The sequence below is a fragment of the Podarcis melisellensis genome (genome assembly GCF_964234715.1).
Source record: "Podarcis melisellensis genome assembly, chromosome: 5".
NCBI classification, from domain to species: Eukaryota; Metazoa; Chordata; class Lepidosauria; order Squamata; family Lacertidae; genus Podarcis; species Podarcis melisellensis.
The window spans coordinates 85,194,639-85,211,577 of record NC_138537.1 but is presented as its reverse complement, the minus strand read 5'-3'; the positions used below and the strand labels follow the sequence as shown (position 1 = coordinate 85,211,577).

Below are 16,939 nucleotides of genomic sequence, written 5' to 3'. Positions count from 1 at the left end.
TCTTTTCTGTCTCCGTAGCTTAGAAATAAAACACTTTACAATGTAGCCCAAACCTCTTGTCTCTTTCCTGTGCTGGAAACTCTGCTAGAGAATGTGCCTTGGAGCCTTATCAAAGGCTCAGGTCATTAAACACATCGGGAGGAGATTCCGAAGACTTGGAGGAAGAAAATGAGCTTTATCAGCTTGGCCGAGCGGAGATCCCGACAGGTCCAACAAATACAATAATTTAACTTTCTGCAGCGGGCTGGTTGCTACACAAGCTCATGTACCCTTTCTCCATTGTCCTTCCAGGCAGGCAAGAGGCATTTGGATGTGTTCCACCTAGGCAGAAGTGCTCTGGAAGGGTGTAGAGCAGGGTCACTGATGGGTGCAGCCTGGCGAGAGTCTCAAAGGCCAGACAGACAGCATTGGAGGGACACATTCAGCCTCTTAGCCTGAGGCTTCCCACCCCACATTTTGGAATGTTCCCCCAACGCCCCCCCCCCAAATACTTTCAGCAAGCAAACTGAAACAAAAAAAATCAAACAGAAAAATAGAGGACACCAGAAAGAAAAGTTATTGTGTTATTCTGCTACTTTTATTACTATGCTCTGTATTATTTTTTATTATGCTCCCTAAATTATGTTCTCAATGTTGTACACTGCCCTGGGATCTTTGGATAAAGGGCGGTATAGAAATCAAATAAATAATAATAGTCCAGCCTGCTGCATTGTTTGATATTTGTACATACTGGGCTTTTGTTACAGACAGAAACAAACAAAAAATAAGATCCACTACTACTGTCTACCCTATCACAAAGCAGCATAAAAAGGCCCAAAAGGATTAGCTGTTGGGGCAAGAATGAATTTTTTTTTAATATATTTCAAATATCTGTGTAGGAATATGCCATCTTTTTGCCCCTAGTTTCTCTCTATCATATCTTCAAGACTGCAAAGACTTCGTCTCTTGTCAGCCAAACTTCCATGTATGGAGTGCGGAACTGCAGAACTGACTTGGATAGGAAATGGACTGATTCGGCCATCCATAGTTCAGTAACTAGTGTAAAAGTAGGACAACCTGCCTGACCAACCCACACAGTAAACCAGAGGAGAGTCTCCTGTTAAAGGATGGTCAGACACTGCAGATTTTGCTACAGGTCCTGCTTAGAAATAACCTATTCCCTTTGTGCGAAGTCCAATAGTTCTTCAGGTCAAGGATTCAATTAAGCTTTGCAGGATATCAAGCTTTGCAATTAAAGCTGCCCTTCTAATCCTCTTGTTGGTGTCTAGCAGGTTCTTCCAACTAGACAGAGCACACCAAAAACAAACACCCTCGACGCATTTGCTGCTGGAAATACCAATTTAAACTCTGTTGCCATGTTAACCCAATATGAAGACTCTTTAGGCAAGACTACAACATGACAAATAGCAATCCTTTGAGCTACAGCACCAGCACTGTTGCAAGATCAAGCCAGAATGAGTGGTTTTCGCACTTCCAGCTTGAAATACAGAGGGGTAGAAAGGGGTCTGCAACTGAGGCGAGCAGCAGCACTCTTTGTTTTGCAACCCCAAAGCTCTTGGTGACGTTCACCATCCCCTCTCCCAATAATGCCCTAGATGAAGCATCATTCTAGAGCATTTGGGGAGGGGTTGTGGTTGCTTCAAAAGGTAGCCATCATTTTATTCCCTTGACTGGCTTGGGTCGTCATGGGCTCCATGATTTAGCATTAACCTCAGGGTGTGTGAAAGTAATCTGAATTTATGGAGGGTGTGTGAATTACCGTATTTTTTGCTCTATAAGACTCACTTTTCCCCTTCTAAAAAGTAAGGGGAAATGTGTGTGTGCGTCTTATGGAACGAACGCAGGCTGCGCAGCTATCCCAGAAGCCAGAACAGCAAGAGGGATTGCTGCTTTCACTGTGCAGCGATCCCTCTTGCTGTTCTGGCTTCAGAGATTCAAAATATTTTATTTCTTGTTTTCCTCCTCCAAAAACTTGTGGTCTGGTGCGTCTTATAGAGCGAAAAATACAGTAGCCCTGTGGTCATGGTCAGAAGTTTGGTGAAGTTAAGCTGATACACCACCTACAACAACGTTGTTGTTGTTGTTGTTGTTGTTGTTGTTGCTGTTGTTACTGCTACCCCATCTATCTGGCTGGATTGCATTGGACTACTGTAATATGATCTACGTGGAGTCTCCCTTGATGCAGAATGCTGTGGCCCAGGTTGAATGGAGGTTGTGTTGTTAACATACAAATCCCTAAACAACTGGGGACCACTTTACCTTTCATGTTGTTACTGATAATGATTAAAAAAATGTTTAGGGGTACTCTCATTTTCCTACTCATATTGAAATACTGCCCCACAATGAGGCCAAACTTAGATTCACAAATGTTTAGGGGTATGCGTCCCCCCAGAAAAAAAGCACTGATGATGATGATGTAAAGTACTCTTGGACGGTTAAGTCCAGTCAAAGACGACTATGGGGTTGCGGCGCTCATCTCTCTTTCAGGCCGAGGCAGCTGGCGTTTGTCCGCAGACAGCTTTCTGGGTCATGTGGCCAGCAAGACAAAACCACTTCTGGCACACGGAGGACTTTGACAAGTGGCAGGGTGCATGGAAATGCTGTTTACCTTCTTGTTGCAGCGGTACCTATTTATCTACTTGCACTGGTGTGCTTTCGAACTGCCAGGTTGGCAGAAGCTGGGACAGAGCCACGGGAGCTCACCCCATTGCGTAATAATCCCTGAAAGACCACCTCCCCCTGTAAGATCTGTAGGGTCACTTAGACCACCTGGGGAAATTTTACCTGTAGCACTGCATTGCGCCCTACAGAAGATCTTATGGCACTGACGCATGCCAATCTTAGTGGCATGAGTTAAAGGTCTGCCATAAGTTAAATTGCCTAAAATTACTAAGTTTGGTGTGGTTGATATCCAAGCTATATCTTGTTTTCCTGCGGTCAATAAAGGGCAACAACGAACTCTCAAATGATTCTCTATGTTGTTAATGATCTCCCAGATCTGTTCAGTCAGATTTGCCATTTCCAGGCAGATTCCAGAACTTGCTCAGTCACTCTTTTAACGCTGGAAGATTATGGACTGCACCATCTGCTAGTTAATAAACCAGTTTCATCTAAGCTTTTTGTGTGTGCACCCATTCATTTCTGTTGGGTGTCCCAGACCTTTTACATTCCAGGAATTTATGTTAACCTTCCTGGCTGGCAGCTTTTCCAGCATGGCAGAGATAAAATTAAAGAACCGTGGCAATTAACTGAGTAAGGCTTGGTTTTTAGTTCATCAAGAGAGTGACCATGAGTAAAAGGTCAAAGAAGGGAGCTGTAGATGTCATGGAAGAAAATATTTGGAACACAAAGAGTTCTGCATTTCCCCTGAAACAATGAACACTTGTGCTCATTCACTAGTGTCAGGCGAGGGCTTCAAAGGAATCCACTGACCCATGTGGACACGGAACTTAAAATATATCGAGAAAAACATAAAGAAAAACATTAAAGCAAAAACCTTCCCTGTAGTCTCTTTAGCAACAGCAGTTTGTTGCTTCCCCAATAAGGTAGTAGTCAGTTGCCTGAGATAAGAACTTATTGGTCAAAGAATATTAATTTGCAGAGCCTTTCTCTATACAGACGCTAGATGGAGCTATCCGCCTTCTTCCCAAGAAAGAAAATTAAGGCAGTTAGAAGAAGGATCTTCTGTCTCGAAAATTTCTCTTGCGAAGCAGCTGTAGGGGGCTCTGAACTGGATCAAGACTGAAAGGGAAAAGGTGTCATATCCCCTCCCACAAGGCCCTCTGGCCTTACCTTGGGGGAAAACCAGAAATGTTAAAGATTCCATGTTTGGAAAATAAGTATTTTAAAACACCCTGTGCCAAATGTTCTATACAAATGGAAAGATGGATCAGTAACTTGTTTTGGAATGGTTTTTCCCTTGGTCTCCCCTCCCTTGTTCTTGTTAAATCTGTACACCGCCCTTCATACAGCCGATCTCAGGGCGGTTCACAGCATTAAACGTTCCTCACGATGAGTTTAAGATTTAAAAGCAGGTGGTAACCCTGTTTTTCTTGCCACAGTTAAGAAGATCTTGTTCCCACAAATATCTCCCCACAAAAAAAACACACCCCTAAACAAAGTGAGAAGTTGTAGGGTGGGAGGTTTGTGACTTCTCTCTCTTTCTATAAGTATTTGTTGGAAATTAGCTCTGTGAAGCTAACTATTAACATTATGTATTTTTCAATTACAAGCAACGCTAAAGATTAAAAGCTGCAACAACCGCCTCAGTTGTAGCTTCTGTATTCTAAAGGCATGACGTAGCCAAATGGTACACATGAAATAATAAAATAATAATATTTGCACCCCACCCCATCTAGCTGGGTTGCCCCAGCCGCTCTGGGTGGCTCCCAGCATATACAAAAACTTAATAAATCATTAAATTTCCATATATAGGGCTGCCTTCAGATGTCTTCTAAAGGTTGTATAGTTACTTTAAAAAAAGCACGTAGCCATCCTCAAAAATAGTACAGGCGGCAACTATTTTAGGCACCTCCAATTGGCGCGTGGTTGCCAATGTGTGGGTCCTTTTGGACCCAGAAGAGGTCAGAACTGGGACGTAATGGGGGCAGGATGTAACAGGGCAGGGGGCACTTATGCGTGCTCCGCTGATGCACGCAGGGGCCGGGAACGGAAGCCCCGGACAAAATGGTTGCCATCTGCAATTCCAAAGGAAAGCAAAACTCTCTTTTTAAAAAGAGAGAGAAAAGGCTAGGATTCACAATCCTATCTTCCCAACCACACCTGCCTACCTCCCCACCGCTCCCTGCCAAGCCACCGATGCACACAAAAAGTAAACATATATAAATCCCCTATAGGGACAAGATTGTTTCCTGGAATAAATTGCATAAAAGTGAGCAGCAGCAGCACAAAAGGAAGGCATTCCCTGCTTTATTAGCAGACGCACCTCCCAACAATATATATAAATAAAAGAAGTTAACAGTCAAGGAAACGTTTTAGGAGAAAAAAGGACATGATTCCACTCCCCCACCCCACCCTCACCTAAATGAGCCACATTTCTTGGATAGAGGCACAGGAAGAGGGGAGGAATCACAAAGTTACGTATTATGGTCCAAGACCGCCATAACCCCCATCTTCCAGACACATGCAAAGACTACTCGCATGAGAAAGGCACTATTAGAGTAGAAACGAACTTGATGATTATAAAAAAGCAAATTCAACTGTGGTTTTTTTTTAAAAAAACTGGTGATTATAAAAAAACAAATTCAACTGGTTTATTTTTAAAATGGGAAATCCCCCTTTATGTAAATCCCCATTTTCTGAGGGGTATTATCATATCTGGGATAGTACCAGCTCTTGGCTACAGGCATTGTCAAGGTTGCTGGGGTATCAAGGAGGGTGGGAGCCTCCGAACTTTCACAACTTTTACCTGCTTGCTAGGCAGGGCCAGCGTGAAGATTGTCTCCTCACTGCAACACTTAGGACACTGTGACTTTAATACAGAGCACAGAGTGAGCCCTGTTTCTGGCTGTGAACTAAAAACCTGTTTCAAAACACATCAGAAGGAAACAGGAAACAGCCTGAGTGCTTTAGGACTCTCTGCGATGGGATCTGCGGGACCAACCACTCCATTTCTTCCAGTAATGCATCTTGTTCTCGGACGGAATTAAGCTCCCACTTCTGAGCTGAAAGAAATAAGCCTGCCACCACAAACTCTAAAGAACCGAGTTCCTAATGGAAAACTGAAGGATGCGGAGTAATCCATCTCAAAAGTCGAGCGTAATGAAGGGTCTTGAGGTGAACGAACAGACTCTCAAGTAGAATGACTGCACCTTCCTAACCTCGAGTTATATGTATAATGACTACAGAAAATCTCAAAAATACCCTTCTTTAACAAAACTTGGGATACAATCTGCGTCGTTCACTCTTCATCATTTGTTTAACACATGCATTAAGGACTATATTTAAAAAAGGATGAGGAAGGAGGAAGAGAAAAAGGAGAGGGAGGGGAATACTTACCTGAAAAATTCCGAGACACCAGCATTGTTGTGAGGATCGCACCCTAAAAAGAGAGAGAAAACGATTTGCGTTTGATACCAGGCTCCTGAGAGATATTCCACACCATGTTAGCAGGCACACATGCTTACTGTAGCCTGTAAACAGTAAATGTTAGCCAGATGTAAGGCAGGCCAGCCTAACAATACACAACAAGCTTCCTTGAATGAAACTATTTCACTTCAACTTTTTTTGGAAGAAGGAATGTGATTTTTGTATGCCACAACGGTCGCCCGAATATTACTTGGAAAACACAAGAACTACCAACAATGGAAGATTGGCAGATGAAGATGATGGACTTTTCAGAGCTAGCTGACCTGACTGGAAGAATCCGCGACCAGAAAGAAGAGGAGTTTCAAGAGGACTGGAGGAAATTTAAGGACTATTTGAATAAATATTGTAATATAAAAAAATGGCTTTTGTTATCATTGTGGAAAATCTAATAAAAATTAAATAAAAAAAAGGAATGTGTGCAGCACACAATGCAAAACCTTGGCCTCACCCCGATGTCACAAGTTAAGACTTGCATGTGAAGGCCCTGCCATCAGACACCCCTGAATACAGCATGAACCCCAATGTCTGTGTCAGTAGCAAATATGCACCCCAAATATGTACTACCACCTACCATAACCCTAAACCATGAGAACATAAAGTCTGTGCCTTCAACCCACCTTCAGCTTTCTTCTGGCATTGAACTTCCTCAAACATTCCACAGTCTCCTGTCTGTGCATCATGGAGGCCACAGTTGATCGTTGCTGGGGAGGGAAGCAAAGAACACTGTTAGGAGTATCTCTGATAGGAAAGCAAAGCAAATATCTGCAAAAATTACCCCCCCACACTCTTTTTTGTCTCATCCCTGAATGGTGCTGTCAAGGTAAAAGGACCCCTGACCATTAGGTCCAGTCGTGACCGACTCTGGGGTTGCAACGCTCATCTCGCTTTATTGGCCAAGGGAGCTGGCATACAGCTTCCGGGTCATGTGGCCAGCATGACTAAGCCGCTTCTGGCGAACCAAAGCAGCACATGGAAACGCCGTTTACCTTCCCGCTGGAGTGGTACCTATTTATCTACTTGCACTGGCATGCTTTCCAACTGCTAGGTTGGCAGGAGCAGGGGCCGAACAACATGAGCTCACCCCATTGCACGGATTCAAACCGCCGACCATCTGATCAGCAAGTCCTAGGTTCTGTGCTTTAACCCACAGTGCCACCTGCATCCCTGGTGCTGTCAAGAGCCGTGCTCTTAACACTACTGTAAATGTGCGGGGGGGGGGGGCAAAATGACTGAAACTACCCTTCCAACAAGAGCAGTAGCAGGGAAGGGAGATACTTACGCAGACCCATGGGTGCTTAAGAGCCTGGTCAGCTGTGATACGTTTTGCTGGGTTTATTGTCAGCATCTGGTTGATTAAGTTCTTCGCTTCCGGAGTCACAGTGTCCCATTCTGGAGACGGAAACTAGAAGCGAGAGAGGAGACAGGGAAATGCCTTTTGCCCCTTGCTGCACTGAGCTGGCTTCTCCTGCCCGTGGCTCCACAATGAACTCATTGCCACATTCCACCCTTTCAGCTGGCAGCTTTGGCATATTTACAAACATGAGAGCATTCGGAGATTTGCATTTTGGGGCAATGCATAGGCAATGCATGATGCAGTTTTGGGGATGGCTGCAAGTGGACTGCAGAACCCTGCAGGTGCCGTTTTCTTTTTACGCGCTGTTAAAATTATTTGTACCTTACATTGGTGCTTGAACTTCACACATCTTCCTGCATGCATAAAAATGTAAAATGCCGCCGTGCTGCAGCTGGACAGCCACACCGACTGCAGCATGACGGACTGACAAGCAGGAAGGCGAGTGAGGCAGTAGAATTGGTTTAGGGCAGGGAGGAGTTGTGAAGCTCCACAGTCTATCTATACTGGCTTACTTCAGCCAACTGATTGGAATTAACTGTACAGAAAACAATTCTCTTACATCGTAGGCTCCTGCCTTGATCTGCTGATACAGTTTGTGCTGATCTTCATCCCAAAAAGGGGGGTAGCCCACTAGCAATATGTACAGAATGACACCTGGGGGAGAAGAAAAGATACTGCAGTTACATTGGCCTGCTCCAATTAGGCCTGCAGCCCATTCTCACAATGCAGTCTTGAAATACAAGCCTAGACACTTTCAAGCCTACCTTCTGTGGAGGGACTTTCTGCCATGGCCACGCCACTGCCCTAGGTGCTGTGATTCATTTGGAACACCAAGAGCTCAATTTTAAAACTAATGCACGGGTCATCAGAGAGTATTTGCGGCTTTGTCAGTCATAATATATCCCAGTGGTTACTAAACTGCAAGCCCCAAGTGCTGGAAAAGCCCTTGTGTGGTGGTCTTCTCCTCTATGTACAGTCCATTGTAAGGGAGTGCTTGATGTTAACTTCCTGTGTTCTCATAACCAGACTCACTTCAATAGTGAATTGTGCGGGGCATGTTTAGGGGAAAGCCCCATTGCACAAGCGGAAAGCGTATTTTAATGAACTGAATAGAGTGAAAAGACATGGGGACGTGGAGAATGTGTGTATGAACTTAACAGTTCTGAGCTTTATTTCTTTTTAGTCGCTATTTGTTGCTGATATTGTTTTATAGATTATAAATGTCGTACTGATTTGTTTATCATATAATATGACTTTTGATGTAATTGCGATGCTTAGCTTATTTTTATAGTTATTTTATAGATAGCAATTGTTTTACTGATGATTTGTTAATTATTTTAGACGATTCATGCTGTACTTGTGAAGTCATATTATGCTCTATGATGTTCTATTCATTGTTTGTAAGCTGCTTTGGGATTCATTTGAATGAAAAGATGCATAGAAAGACAATCAATCAATCAATCAATCAATCAATCAAGTCCTTGCACAGGGCTCCTGCTGATGGGACTCGTTAGGTGAATTCCACCTTAGCTTTATTTTTAAAATAACTATCTTCCCTTCCTTCTGAGTTATTGCAAAATGAATAATTAACTTGCACAATTCGCTGCAAGATATTGTGGAGACCCTCTGATGTAAAACTCATTTTAAAACGATGTCAGATTTTAAGCATGCATACCCCTCACTGTCAAACAATATGAATGCTAGGTAGCCTTACCACATGCCCATATATCCACAGGTTTTCCATAAGGATCTTTTCTTAAGACCTCGGGGGACAGGTAGCCTGGAGTACCAGCAAACCCTGTCAAAACACAAGATGCGGAACAGACTCAGCAGCTTGAAATCAACGTTGCCATTCTCGCACAAAGCTGGTGTATGTGTATAAAAGCTAGGATATTCAGGCAAAGTAGAGTCGCTAGGCTATCAATAACAAAGCAAATGAAACAACATCCTATCGGCTCCTAGACCAGGGAACCTTGAGCCATATCATATTATTACTGTATGTTCAACAAACCCAAACAAAAATGCCAGACTCATCCATTTCCAGATATGCACAGGGAGCATTTGAAACAGAAAATGCCACTAAGGTAGTAAGGAGAGAGGGAAGCAAATTAGGCACCTGGAAATGTTTTAGGCTCCAGTTTTTGGTTTGTAGCTGGGGTCCCATACTGGGGAGAAATGCTCCAAAAAGAGTGAATGGGTTTTATTAGACTGGTGTAGTTGCCACTGAAATTAACCACCACCAGTAGAAGTGAGCAGTGGTAACTTCATGTTGTTGTTATTTTAGGGTTACTAGGCTTCGTGGGTGAGGGAGGAGGAGGTGAAGAGCACGAGGGACTGACAGATGAAGTCAGAAAATGGTGTCTTAAGTGGTGCAGAAAGGCGTCACTTTTTAGACATTAGTTCTAGCAGAACAGGAGAGCATCATTTGAGCTCCAGTTTAGACAGGAGGACAGTACTTGGCTGGTGACCAATGTACTTTGCTGCTGCTTTTGGTGGCAGTCAAACTACTCTCACTGTGTTACTGCAAAAATAGTACATTTCTAGCTACTGGCTGTTCACTGCAGGTGTGAGCTGTGTGCACATGGAAGTTTGCAAAACACCCAGAAGATAGATATCTCTCTGGGGAAAAAATAAAATTCTTTGATGCACAGCCTAGACAGATTGCATCACTGATTTCCAATGGCACAGTGAATACCGTCATCGATATTCCCTTCAATCAGAGCACAACCCCTTGGACAATCTTAGATTTCTTCCTGTTTGGGGAAAAACACTTACCAAACCATGCCTGTTGCTCCCCCTGAACTTCAATCGCAAGTCCAAAGTCAGCTAGCTTGACAGCTGCACCCTTGCACTTACTCGCAAGTAGCAAGTTCTCAGGCTAGGAGAGAAAACAAGGAGAGAAGGAAAACCTTGAGTAAATATATTCTCTCTGCAAACGCCTGGTCTATATGTTGAAAAGTTCACACCCACAAATGTCCTCTTCCAACAGAAGAGCTGTCCTTAAAAAGCCAGCTTCAAACTTGCACCAATGACAAGCTCCAACTGGTGGCATTCTGCAAAGGAAACCGTGTTCCCCTCCCACCCTACCCCAAAGATTATGCAGTTAATTTATATAGAATTCTCCTAGGTAACCTTTGCAATCCAAGACAAGTTATTAAATATATTGACAGTAGATGGCACTGGCGGTACACTTCCTTCACTTCTGCTAGAGATAACATCCATGTGGAGACATAATGATGCAGCAGACATAGCAAACTGCAGTGATAAAACTCCCAATGAACATCATGCCGCGTCCCCAAGGCACAGGACAAGTAAAAAAAAAAAGGAGGGGGGATAATATGCAGGACCATGTACACAGTGATTTATTTGCACAGAGCAAGGGATTTGAAGTTATGCACCAAAAAAGAGCAGAAATTGTAAGTTTTGCAAATTAACACGCATTTGTGTAATTCACCCCGCTTTTATGAATCATGGGCAAGGCCATTCAGTTCTTTCAAGCCTAAGCTGGGCAGTTTTAAGGGACAGAAACTCTTCCATCACAGAACGGTTTTCTTTGTATTCTTTGCTGAATTGTAAAGTCCATCACGGAACGCAGAGCATCCGGCTAAGGACTGCTGAATGGAGAGATCCAGATGGGGGTTGTTATGTAGTCACTGCAGCGCTCTTGTCTGCTGATTCAATGTGAGCTCTGTTGGAAATTTTCATCTGCAAGGATTTATTATGACGAGGCCTCTGTTGCCACGAGGCTGAGGAGAATAGCCACTATATCCTTCCCTCCTTGCTCAGGGCATGAGACTGTGTCCCCTTTTCTCCCTCCTGGCAGACAAAACTAAAACAACTCCAATGCAGATAACCGGAGAAGGCAGAAGCAAGGGACTCAGAAACAGACTGGAGTAAGGATCGCCCGGGGCTGGAATCATTCCACTTCTGGAAAGACCAGGGATCTTGTATCTTAACACGCGAACTCTTAACTAAGCAGACTATGAAATTCAACTTAAAACAGGGCAGCTGGTTCAAGTAATGAAAAACCACACCCAACGTAAACTTTTGGTGGGGGGTGGATGAGGGTGCCCCATGGTGTTAGGAAACAGGATCCTTATTTGGGGGCAAGCACTGAGCACACAGAAAGAATGTTTATTTTCCATGGCCTCTGATATTCGTGGCAACTGAAGCTTTTGTTCCAGGCGGATTTAGAACTGACAGGGTGCCCAGAAAATAGGCCAGGTGGATGTTCAGGGATCAGTTCTGCTGCGCTCCATGGCGGGAATAGGTCAAACATACCCGAAGAACCCAATGCGGTGGGAAGGATTTACCAGTAAGTGTTGGAAAGCTCGCACCCATAATCCACTATGAGAAATGCATTAGGATCAAGTGTCTAGAAAAGATACAGTGGTACCTCGGGTTAAGAACTTAATTCATTCTGGAGGTCCGTTCTTAACCTGAAACTGTTCTAGAAAAGATACAGTGGTACCTCGGGTTAAGAACTTAATTCATTCTGGAGGTCCGTTCTTAACCTGAAACTGTTCTAGAAAAGATACAGTGGTACCTCGGGTTAAGAACTTAATTCATTCTGGAGGTCTGTTCTTAACCTGAAACTGTTCTGGAAAAGATACAGTGGTACCTCGGGTTAAGAACTTAATTCATTCTGGAGGTTTGTTCTTAACCTGAAACTGTTCTTAACCTGAAGCACCACTTTAGCTAATGGGGCCTCCTGCTGCCACTGCTGCATGATTTCTGTTCTCAACCTGAAGCAAAGTTCTTAACCCGAGGTACCACTGTATCTTTCTGGGTATCTATTTCTGGGTTAGCAGAGTCTGTAAACTGAAGCGTATGTAACCCAAGTTACCACTGTATTATTTTGAATACATTTAAGTCTGAGCTGAAGTCTAGTACTTACTCGTTTCAGGGCTATTTTCTGCTCTAATCTGAATCAGGTGGTAACCATGTTCCTTTTCCCTTTTTTTTGCAAATTATTTTTTATTGCTTTTCAAAAGTTTTAACAAATTAACACCAAATTAATACAAAATGAAAAGTTGACTTACCATGCTGCTAACTTGATGTTTCTCTTCCCTTCCTTACTTGCTGCTCAATGTTACATACATTTCCTAAGTCCATTTCAATACTTAAAATAATTTAGCATTGTTTTTTCTTCCCCATCCCCTTCATTTCCCATCGGATGTGTATATTTCAATTCCTGCTAGACTTTTATTTAACTATAACATATTCCCAAATGTTAAGTAGAGTTACTCTTCACTTTGTCAGCCTGCAAAGATCGTTAACCATGTTCCTGGTTTGCAACCACTTCGGACTAGCATATGAACATGAAATAAACTGTTGGGTCTTTGGACACAGAAGGTCTAAGCTGAATCATTTTGTGTCCCCAACATACTGTATTTTCTAAAAGCAGGGAGGCATTCCTCCATATAGGAGCATCCAAAAATCCCATCTCCACCTGCAAGGAGAGGCAGGCCAGCCAAGGAAATACCCTGCCCCTAGATTCTGATTAATGCATCAATTTCTCAAAATCCTGTTTTCCCTCCTCCTGGTTAGAAATCATGGGGCTGCTGCAAGTGTGTGTGTGTGTGTGTGTGTGTGTGTGTGTGTGTGTAAAGCAAGAGACCCAGTCCTCCACAAGCGCTTAATATCAATGGCTCCATCAACACTGGCAAGCCCTTACACTAGCAGTAACAACAACTAGAAATTCAACCACTGCTATGCAGTACAGTACATCAGATAGGATACTACAGATAGGCAGTGCACAATATTCTTGCTCATGCTTTGAAAGATGTGGGTGCATAATAGACTTAGGGGGAGGGAAAAGCATGCAGCAGCTAAGGGCAATGAGTTGACCACCACCATTTCCCCATAAAGTTGTCTACTTCCCACTCTCTTCCCTGGCACATCACACAGCTGGCTCAAGATATATATATATAACTGTGGGAGATATTTACAGCCAAAGCCTTGTGCCAAGGGCTGAAGAAATGCCATTCCACTGGTGCAACTCTGTTCTGCATCTGGATTACGATTCCTGGCTGGTTGTGAGAGCTTCAGCATTCATGGTGGGAGCGCTGGCCTTGCTCTCTTAACATACGAATAGGGAATGCACCTCTTTTAAAATTAAAAATGAACCAGAAAGGCTCAGCACGAACATATGTCACATAACGGAACAATGAAATAGTTTACCAGTAATTCAGTTCCTAGGGAAGACTGGACATTCATAAGCAATTGTGTAATAACTTCAGTGTCCAAATATTATACACATTTCTAGTAGCTCCAGTTTAATCATCTTATTCCCAAAGATTATGCTGATATTGTCAATACTAGTGGTGCATGACCCACCCACCCCAGCTTTCATCAAAGCTCACCTGTTTTTTGGCAAGCATTCCTGCTGAATACTCAAAAAATGCCAAGGTACCGTATTTTTCGCTCTATAAGACATACCAGACCACAAGACACACCTAGTTTTTAGAGGAGGAAAACAAGAAAAAAAAAATCTGAATCTCAGAAGCCAGAACAACAAGAGGGATCACTACGCAGTGAAAGCAGCAATCCCTCTTGCTGTTCTGGCTTCTGGGATAGCTGTGCAGCCTGCATTCGCTCCATAACACACACACACATTTCCCCTTACTTTTAGGAGGGAAAAAGTGAGTCTTATAGAGCAAAAAATACGGTAATTTTCATGGCCCCCTGCAAGCCTCCTCCTCATAAACAAAATCTATGTGAATGAGGAGGAAATGGCAAGCAGTGAAGAAAGCTCAGTGGACAGGCCTTCCTGAACCAGAAACAATGTCATCCCCTACCCTTGTTTTTCTAGACAGAGAAAACTACAAGCCCCACGATTCCTGCAAAAAAGAAATACTTGGGCAGCATGTTCAGAAGCATCATTTCAATCTCATGAGTTCAGACCCATAAAAAAATAGTTTAGCTTGGCTATTATCGAAACAAGTTGCTTCTTTTGCAGCTGTCTGTTGTCCGACAGACCATGTCTGTCTAATCTCTGCCTGGGAGAAGCCAGACACACACACACCCCCGCTGATGATGGTTGAAGACAGCAACACAAGAGTTAAAATTTTTGCTGTGTAAATTGCCATGCAGGATTTCTAAAGTCAGATAGGTGGTGTAATATCCTAAAAACAAATGAAACAAGGAAGCAAACAAGCAAACCACTGCATCTGATAAAAACTATGCTATACTCTAAAGCCAGGAACAGGGAAATGCTGTTTGACTCCAACTCCCATCAGCCCCAGACAGCACAGAAGATAGTCAAGGATGATGAGAACTGTAGTTCGATAGTACCTGGAGTCCCAGAGATTTCTCAACCACGCTATAAGCATGTTGCAATGGGTGTGGGTGGGTGTCTACAAACAGAACAATGTTCTTTGACACCTTTTGAAGTTCTCTTTCGGATTGGAAGTTGTCACACCCAGACTTCATTGCATGTAACTGTCATGATTTATGCACTTGCTCTTTTCTGGAATCATGCCTTAACAGGAATCAGTCATGGGGCCACATGCACCACCCCAAAGTCCCTGTCCTTCTGTGTGTTGAGCAGGAAGGTCCGACGGGGCCTTCCAAGCACATTCAATGGAATGCACAAAGAAGCTTCCCCAAAATTGGTTAAGCTTGCTTAGAAGACTCGCCACACTCAAGAACTCTAATAACACAGTGTTCCCCAAACACACCAAGAAGCCCCCTTCATAACTCCCCATGAAACGTTGGAGGAGCAGGGGTGGAGCATTTGGAAGTGGTGTGCAACATACTGATTGGACTGTAAGCAGAGACAAATACATCAACGCACAGCTCAACAACCCCCGTGAATTTCCTAGTTTCTAGACCCCAACTCTGATGCCATTCCAACCCCAAAGAGAAAGTTTTACTCGCTGGAGACAAAGTGGTGGTATTATGCCCAATCAACGTAGTTTGTTCCTAGGTTTGGGCTCTCCAGCCTTTATATAAGCCTCTCCCCATTCCCACAATGACAGAAGAAAAAAATATACTTTATTTTGTTAATCTAGCCACATGTACAAAATACTCATTGTAGCTCTTGGCTTTCTTGTAGTAAAAGATGGAACACTGGGAGGAGGAGGAGGAGGAGGAGGGGGGGGGAGTGGGAGGAGGAGGAGGAGGAGGCATCCTGGCAGTAGATACTCACTGTTCAGAGATTTTAATTTTCTATGAGAGCAGCAATATTAACACTTGTGGGGTCTTGTTAAAGGCGAGGAAAAAAGCATCTCAAAGTGATGTTCACTTCCATTTGAATCCATCTGCACCATTGGCTAATGCAGGATATACCCCCACTTTGCATGCACTTAAACATTATGCTGCAATAAACTACTCCCTAAAGCATTTCTTAAGGGACACAGGTGGCGCTGTGGGTTAAAGCCTCAGTGCCTAGGACTTGCTGATCGAAAGGTCGGCGGTTCGAATCCCTGCTGCGGGGTGCGCTCCCGCTGCTCGGTCCCAGCGCCTGCCAACCTAGCAGTTCGAAAGCACCTCCGGGTGCAAGTAGATAAATAGGGACCGCTTACCAGCGGGAAGGTAAAACGGCGTTTCCGTGTGCAGCTCTAGCTCGCCAGAGCAGCGATGTCACACTGGCCATGTGACCCGGAAGTGTCTCCGGACAGCGCTGGCCCCTGGCCTCTTAAGTGAGATGGGCGCACAACCCCAGAGTCTGTCAAGACTGGCCCGTATGGGCAGGGGTACCTTTACCTTTACCTTTAAAGCATTTCTTGCAGCAGTTTTATAACACTGCATGAGTGGTTTACCACATGACCCGTGCAAATGGCTTTCCGGTAGTAAACATCAATTTGAAAGGTGCTTCAGTGATGGGACGCTACCAAAGGTCTGACAGGGCACTTATCTCCCTCCAAACTTTCATGGGGTGGGAAAGCTGATACGGGCAAGTTCTGGGCAGTTCCTAATTTGCATCTAGTTTCCATGTGAGTGACTAACTGTGAATCCTTGTGCAGTGGCAATCTTAAGTATGGAACAAGCATTTCCATGCAAGAGACAGATTAACACCTTGGGCAGGATGGCCTTACAGTTGACTAGTGGCAGATTCGAATGGCTCCACATTCAGACGAATTCCAGGCAGGGGTGCTTACATTCTTCACCGATGAAAAAGTACACATCAGGGCATATAAACTTAGCATGCAAAGTAGTGTCCCCACTTTGCCACCCTTTGCTCCATCACTGCAGGCACTCTTCTCACAGCCCAACTCACTTCTGGTATCAGAGTTCAGCTAGAGAAAAGAGCTCAGGTGACAAGAGGCGACGAGGTAAGGCTAGGGAGAGGATTCCACTCTCTTAACCTGCATACCCCTGCACAATTTGGGGCTTGAGAAGGGGGCATGAAGTTCACGTGAAAATTAAACATCACAAACATCAGCCCCTCCCCCTGCCTAGCCCCATTACGAATTGATTTTAGAATGCTGTGTTACTTTTATTGTTGTTAGGCGCTCTGAGCCCGGCTTCGGC

At 43.9% G+C, this 16,939-nt stretch overlaps 1 protein-coding gene across 21 annotated transcripts in view; it reads right to left on the bottom strand.

Moving 5' to 3' along the window:
* The window catches only part of CAMK2G (calcium/calmodulin dependent protein kinase II gamma), a 176,901-nt gene that overhangs the window by 49,958 nt on the left and 110,004 nt on the right, over window positions 1–16,939 (bottom strand). For all 21 annotated transcript variants that reach the window (XM_081913639.1, XM_081913628.1, XM_081913644.1 and 18 more), the window contains exons 7-12: window positions 10,238–10,340; window positions 9,177–9,260; window positions 8,022–8,116; window positions 7,388–7,510; window positions 6,726–6,809; window positions 6,019–6,061 (exon numbers count right to left, since the gene is read on the bottom strand). In XM_081913639.1, coding sequence (XP_081769765.1) covers window positions 6,019–6,061; window positions 6,726–6,809; window positions 7,388–7,510; window positions 8,022–8,116; window positions 9,177–9,260; window positions 10,238–10,340 — 532 coding nt within the window. The remainder of the gene's footprint in view (window positions 1–6,018; window positions 6,062–6,725; window positions 6,810–7,387; window positions 7,511–8,021; window positions 8,117–9,176; window positions 9,261–10,237; window positions 10,341–16,939) is intronic.